Source organism: Vigna unguiculata, chromosome 7 (genome assembly GCF_037176805.1).
Source record: "Vigna unguiculata cultivar grain cowpea cultivar isolate G323 ecotype 2 chromosome 7, ASM3717680v1, whole genome shotgun sequence".
In the NCBI taxonomy this organism is placed as follows: Eukaryota; Viridiplantae; Streptophyta; class Magnoliopsida; order Fabales; family Fabaceae; genus Vigna; species Vigna unguiculata.
In genome coordinates, this window is record NC_140798.1 from 15,081,931 (window position 1) to 15,088,610 (window position 6,680).

The 6,680-nt window shown below is 32.4% G+C and overlaps 1 protein-coding gene across 1 annotated transcript; it reads left to right on the forward strand.

Moving 5' to 3' along the window:
• Nucleotides 1-1,021: 1,021 nt before the first annotated feature.
• LOC114192507 (uncharacterized) lies at nucleotides 1,022-2,225 on the forward strand. Its single transcript, XM_028082249.2, has one exon. It carries the CDS (start codon nucleotides 1,421-1,423, stop codon nucleotides 1,874-1,876), a length of 456 nt encoding a protein of 151 aa, XP_027938050.2. The 5' UTR covers nucleotides 1,022-1,420; the 3' UTR covers nucleotides 1,877-2,225.
• Nucleotides 2,226-6,680: the final 4,455 nt, after the last annotated feature.

Sequence of the window (6,680 nt, forward strand, 5' to 3'; positions counted from 1 at the left end):
TAGAATGAATATGACGCGAAGACTAATTAACATGGCAAAACAAGAAAAAAAGGCATTCTTTTAATAAAAACAGAAATTTATACTAAAGTAGTGCAGGAAAGTGAAACAGGGTAAGATATAGAAGTCGTAACAGTTGAATATTGATCAGCATAAAAACAAAATTTCTCCAGAAAATTATCTGCTACTTAAACTTGAGCAGCTTCATGGCAAATAATCATATCCAAGGACTGTTCATGAAATTACTTACTCTGGGATTAAAACTCAATTACTAATTTCCTTATTTGCAGAATATGGTGCCTGCCATCATAGTGGATGAACCAGGAAACCTGGCAGAACAAAATTTAAGGTTAAAATCAGTCACAATTTCTCCAATTTTTAAGATTAAATACATATCTCTCTGCATTTCAACATTCTATTTAATTAACAGAAAGAAGAACTTTATAAGATAGTCACCAAAATAAACCTACGTGTCTGAAGCAATATTTGGGGGAATTCATTTTTCAGACCCTATCATCACCAGTGGTAATAATGTATTTTTAATATAAACATTCAAGTGAATAAAGCTTGAATAGGCCTTACTGCAAAATCGAGCAAAACAAAACAATTTCAATGAGACAACTCTTCACCTTCTTCGTATCTCATGCAATTCCACAGAATAGCAATGGCATGCTTGAGACCCAAACCCAATCATATAATCAAACCACTCCAAGAATTAAATAATTACCAGAAAATTAATAAAATAAACAGAACGAATAATTAATTACCCCCTCCCGTTCAACCAATCGCCGTCCGCCGCGGTGGAAGGAAGCAAATGCAATCTGAACCAATCCTCGGCGCATGAGAAAAAGCTTAAAAGGGGAAAATTTTCCATCTTCATTTTGGGAAGATAATTATAAAACGGGAGGGTAATTGAGTAATTTAGGTCAACCAAGGTATTTTAGTAATTAGCTGAACTTCATAGGGGCAATTAGAGAGAAGAAGCACTATAAATAACGAAGTCCCTGACCCGCTGCGCATTCTCTTCTTCTCACATTTTTCTCTTACATTCTCTCTTTTTCGCTCTCTCTCTCTCTCTTCCTTCTCTCTCATCTTCTCTGTTCTCTCTCTACCTCATCTCTTATTTTGTTTTTATTAAATCTTGATAATTGCCAGATTCCGGCCACAAGTTTCTCTCGTCCCTGTCTCTCTCTCCCATCACATCGTCTTCACCATAGCGTGCCCCATCCGTTTTGTGTCAATTTATCCTTTTACCCCCTGTATTTTCAAAATTTACCTTTTTACCCCTCACTTTTCACCAGAAGATAGATAAATAATTACCGTTGTTTTTTTCTTTTTTTTTTATTGTTTGAAAACAAAACTATTTGTGTCAGTTTTGTTTTGAGGGTGGTTTGGTAGTGACGTGGCATGCGGATAGAAAGCCATGAATACCAAAACGATGCGTCTCCCCCCACGTCGTGTGTTGACACCTACCAATAAGCGCAAAGAGAGAGATGACCCATTTGACAGGCCCAAGCCCATACCCGCACCACCCACCACCAAAATACTCAAGCCAGATAGGCCCGTCGACCCGATCACCGCCACCAGCAAAGCCGTCTTCGTGGAGCCCAAGCCCTCCAACCAACTCTTAGCGGGCTACCTGGCCCACGAGTTCCTCACCAAAGGCACCCTACTGGGTCAGCCCTGGGCCCCACCAAAAGGAAAGTCGACGGAGGACGGCGGCGAAGAAGCAGAGCCTACGGCGGCGCCGCCGCCGTACCAGCGGACGGAGCAGGAGCGGGAAAGGTACGCCGAAGTGGCGAGTTTGTTGAAGGGTGGTGGGACCCAGCTCCCCGGCGTGGTGAACCCCACCCAACTCGCCCGTTTCTTGCACTTGTGATCTAACGCTAGAAAACCACTGGGAGAGTCCTATCGGACACGTGGAACGATCCCATTCGCTCTCCCCGTTTTGTTCCTCCCGAGACAAAACGAAACCGGGGAGAGAAGTTTCTCCTCCATCGCTCTCTTTTCTTTTTCTTTTTTTCTTTTTTTTTTAATCTGAGACAGATGGAAAAGGAAAATTTTCTGATGCATGCAAGTTGTATGTATGTCATCCTCTTGATGTATGCATTCTCATGCAAAGTACATGCTTTTAGTTTCAACCATTTCATTTGTTTCCTCTGTTTTATTATTACTCCTTCTCTGCTGAACAAATCTTCATGGTTTATCTAATTATCTTACTTTGTTTATTTCTGTTTCTGCTCTTTGGTTTGATTAGATGATTGTTATGTGTACAATTAATTAGACTCTGTTTAAGCATTGATGATACATAGTTGATTCAAGTAACGCACGTGCCACATTTTTAACGCCCAGATAAAACACTTGTAATAAGGAAGAAGAAGATGGTTATGGAGTTTCAGTTATGCCTCATTTAAATGTGTGAAGAAAGATGCTATTAATTGAAACGGTGTTGATTATTCTGGCATACACGGAATCTGATGCGGGAAAGGAAAAGTGTGTGTGGTTTTTTTTTCTTGAATTGTTTCACGCACTTACATAAACAAAGAGTGTTCATTATTAGTATGACGGTTTGGTGCATGAAAATTAAGTGTTTGTGTTATGCTTTGCGAATTTTCTTATCTGCTGATGCAAGATTTTTAGAACTGATTAGGGTAGTTGTCACTGTACTTACCCCTTTTTTTTTATTTATCGCAATTGAATCTGTTCTGTAGAGTTTGTGTATGTGTTTCGGATAATGTCTAAATCTAATTTGAAACCAATTCAATGCATTCAATTGGGAAACTGATTCAGTTTTTTTTTTCTTCCGACTTATGTTAGATTTTAGACAAATTCTATTTATTAGACTATTTTTTAATTCAAGCCTTTACATCGTTTCAATTTAAATCTGACTTCTGAAGTGAAGTAGAAGTTAATTTATAGTAATGGGTTTGGACTGGTGCATAATTATTTTAAAATAGTTTTTGTGATGAAAAGATTGTTTTTGTAAATAGATTTAACTTTGAAAGCCCAGTAATTATTTAAATTTTATAATAACTACACTTTAATTTTTTGTAAATAGACTTCTTCACAATTTCTGATTTAATGATAACTTAGAAACAGTTACATTCTACCCACTCCACAGTAGGGTTCAAGAGAAGGAGGTTTTCTTGTAATAATTAAAAATTTTCATAACATTTTAATGTACAAATTTTATATCAATTTTTCTAATAATTATATTCATGGTAATGATTAAAGAATTAAGAAATAATAATAATAAGTATACAATTTAATGTCATTGAAGTATTTATTGAAATGTTTAATAAATATTTATTACCTCTTTTCCTATTTTGTATTTAAAGTAGTAATAATCCATTAGACTAATTTATATTACTTTTTATAAATGATATATAGTTTTAAAGGGTTAATTTTTTTTTAATTCTTTAAAATAAGATATATTGTTTGTATCAATCTCACAAATTTAGAACATTATTTTTTTTATTCCTCCTTTGGCACAAAAATGTATCATTCTAGTATTGTTATGGTTTGCTCTGTTAAACTAAAGTGCTATGCATGTTCATGATGATTCAATATGTCATCATGTTTGGAATTTGATGTGCCATAACAAAAATTTCATTTACTTTTTAAAATCTCGGAAGGAAGAACAAATATGAAACTTTTTCATCTTCGTTGTTCATTAAGAATGCAACTTGCACAATAGCACCAGCAAACACTAAATTTGGATTTTCTAATTTTTATTGTTGTTATTTTCTATATATTGTATTATTAAAATATATTGACGTATGATTTTTCTGAGAACAAAAAATAGTATTTTACGAGTAATAGTGTTTTAAAATAACGAGACCATATTATTTTAATAATGATATGTTTATTATAAATAAAAATTTTATAAAGAGATCTTTTTATTTCAAAATATTTTATCTCTCTAAAAATCTCTCTCTAAGCTACCTGATTTCTTGTTCATTTGTTTGAAGATCGGAGACCGCTTGTGTGATCCTTGCAACAAGATCTTCAAGTTTATCCGATCAATTTTTCCATTTGAGTAAGTTGATTTTCAACTTTTTCTTTTGTGTAATTTTTTATCATCCTTGCTTGCATGTGTCTCTCTTTGAGGTTGCATGTATTCCTTTAGTCTTTTGTTTGGTTTTCTCTTGATCAATGGTGATGAAGGTATGATCTGATCATTTTTGTAGTATTTCTATGTATAGATAGAGTATCACGTGGTTTGGGGAAGGTTTTGGTGTTGTTAGAGTCAGACGAGCTTTTCACTAGGTAAGGGAAACTAGTCTTTGTCTTTGCGTGTAAGTTTGATAAACATTAATATTTGCAAGCTTGTGGTTGATTGAGTTTGGTAATGATTACTGTTAGTATGAATGATTTTAGTATGTGAATTGTTTGATGAATTATGTATGATTGGTTGATTATTTTGAGGTAACTGGGGAAATTTAGGATTTGAGTCATTGATAAAATTGGTACCAAATCCTATGATTAACAATTTTTAAACCAATACCTAAAGGAGGAGTACCAATTTGAGTTATGAAACAAGTCCAAATTGTCCAAAAACCTTAAATTGCATTTTTTTAAATCTTATGTAGTGTTGAGCCCCATAATGTTGTCGCTGAACGCTAATTTTTACAAGTTGATTGGCGTTGAGCGCTGGATATGTGACGTTGAGCGTTGGAGACCACTGTAGACCTGGGAGCATTTTAGCTTTATGGCGTTGAGCACTGACATTCTAGCATTGGGCACCCATTTTTATGAGACAAATGGCGCTGAGTGCTGAGATGTTGGCACTAGGCGCCCATTTTTACAAGGCAAATGGCGGTTAGTGTCAAATATGTCTTATTTTGCCTGTTTTTCATTGTTTGGTTGTATTTGGGTGTTTTGTGTTTGAAATGAAGCATATTTATGGTTCTTGTTATGATGAATTGAATAGAATCTGTTGTGGTAAGCATATAAGATGAAGTTGGAGGATTTCAAGGGAAATTCTTAGTGATGGTATTATTAGTGTATGCATTGATAAATGAGATGTCTAGAAGGAGGTATTTTGAACTCTAATAATCATTCACACTCAAATAGAGTATAATAAGTTATGTAGTGAGAGTATCAAGAAATCTTAACCATTGGACTTGTTCTTTGGTCTTAAGCATGAAAGGGATTAATCTTTTGTGGTTGACTGATAACCCCATGTGGCTTTGAACTTTGCGGAGTCTAGAAACCATCACAAGTGCACACTTTGATGAATCCTATATCAATGACATGTATCGGGATAATTGAGTTTAGTGTCAACTACTATTTGTGTATAATCATGTATTGTTAATATATTGATGCTAAAGTGATATGATTTATTTTCTTATGTACAATTCTCTTTCTATATTAGTTTACCCTGTGATTTATGTGTTGTTTGACTTTCTTTTGCAATGATCACTTCACTGTGTGACTAGAGGAGGACACACTTAAGGATGCATGCTTCTCTGATGGACAATATTGAGATTGCTCAATAAAGTTATATCTTGATTATGTTTAAGAATAGTTATATATATATATATATATGATTATTATTTTATAACTATATTAATATTTTATATAATTTTAACTATCTATTTTTTACTTTATTATAATATTAATATTGTACTTAATAGTTTCCACTGAATGTTACAATTTTAATATTTTAAAATATATTAAAAAAATTAATACATCAAGATTAGCTTATTTTAAAGGTGTAGTAGACAAATAACATTAGAAAAATAACATTAGAGAAATAACACTAAAAAAATCAACAAAGAACATTCATTATCCATTTGTAAAATAATAATGAACAAAATTAATAGTCTAAATTAACAAGTCCCTTTTTTTATCATCAACTTGTTTTTATTAATCATCAAGTTTCACTGTCATACTTGTAATATATGTATATTCTTTTCTTTTGTTCAAATTATTACTAGTTTGGCCCAATTGTTCTTTAAATCAAACTAAGTCTGCGTTCAACGTTTTACATATATAGGAATAGGAATTGAAACTCTAATGTAAGTTTCATTCAAGTATATCTAGTAGAGTAAGTTTTATTGTTTTTCATCTTTTAGACTTTTAATCACTGAACTCTTTATTCTATACATGAATAGAAAATCATTACATAACATTATTCATTTAATAAAAAATTTCCCATCTATCATATTATAAAACATTTTACTCGTTTACCTTTTCACTTCATGTGTAGTGCATAAATTGTAGGGTATTTTGAAAAATCAAAAAAGTTAACTCTCTTTGGTACATTCCAACTTTCTTTGAAGTTATTATTTTAAGGTTAAAATACTCCATTGGTTCATGTTTTTGTTGAAAAATCTCAAATAGGTCATAAGATTTTTTTTAGTCTCAATTAGGTTCATATTTTTTAAAATGTGTAAAAATTAGACTCATTCCGTTAGTATAGTGTTAACGGTGTTAAGGATATGCCACGTGTCAGCTTCTCATTTTTTTTAATTTTTTAATTTTTTTTTAATTTATTTTAATTTATTTTTAATTTTTTTAATTTTTATTTTTGAAAATTATTCATGCCACGTGTCACATCAATATTGTGCCACGTGTCAAGTCAATAAGGTGACACGTGTCAAGTCATTGTTTGAATCTCAATTTGGTTCATATATTTGTTATTTTAATTATATTTCAATCCATTTTTTTTTAATTTT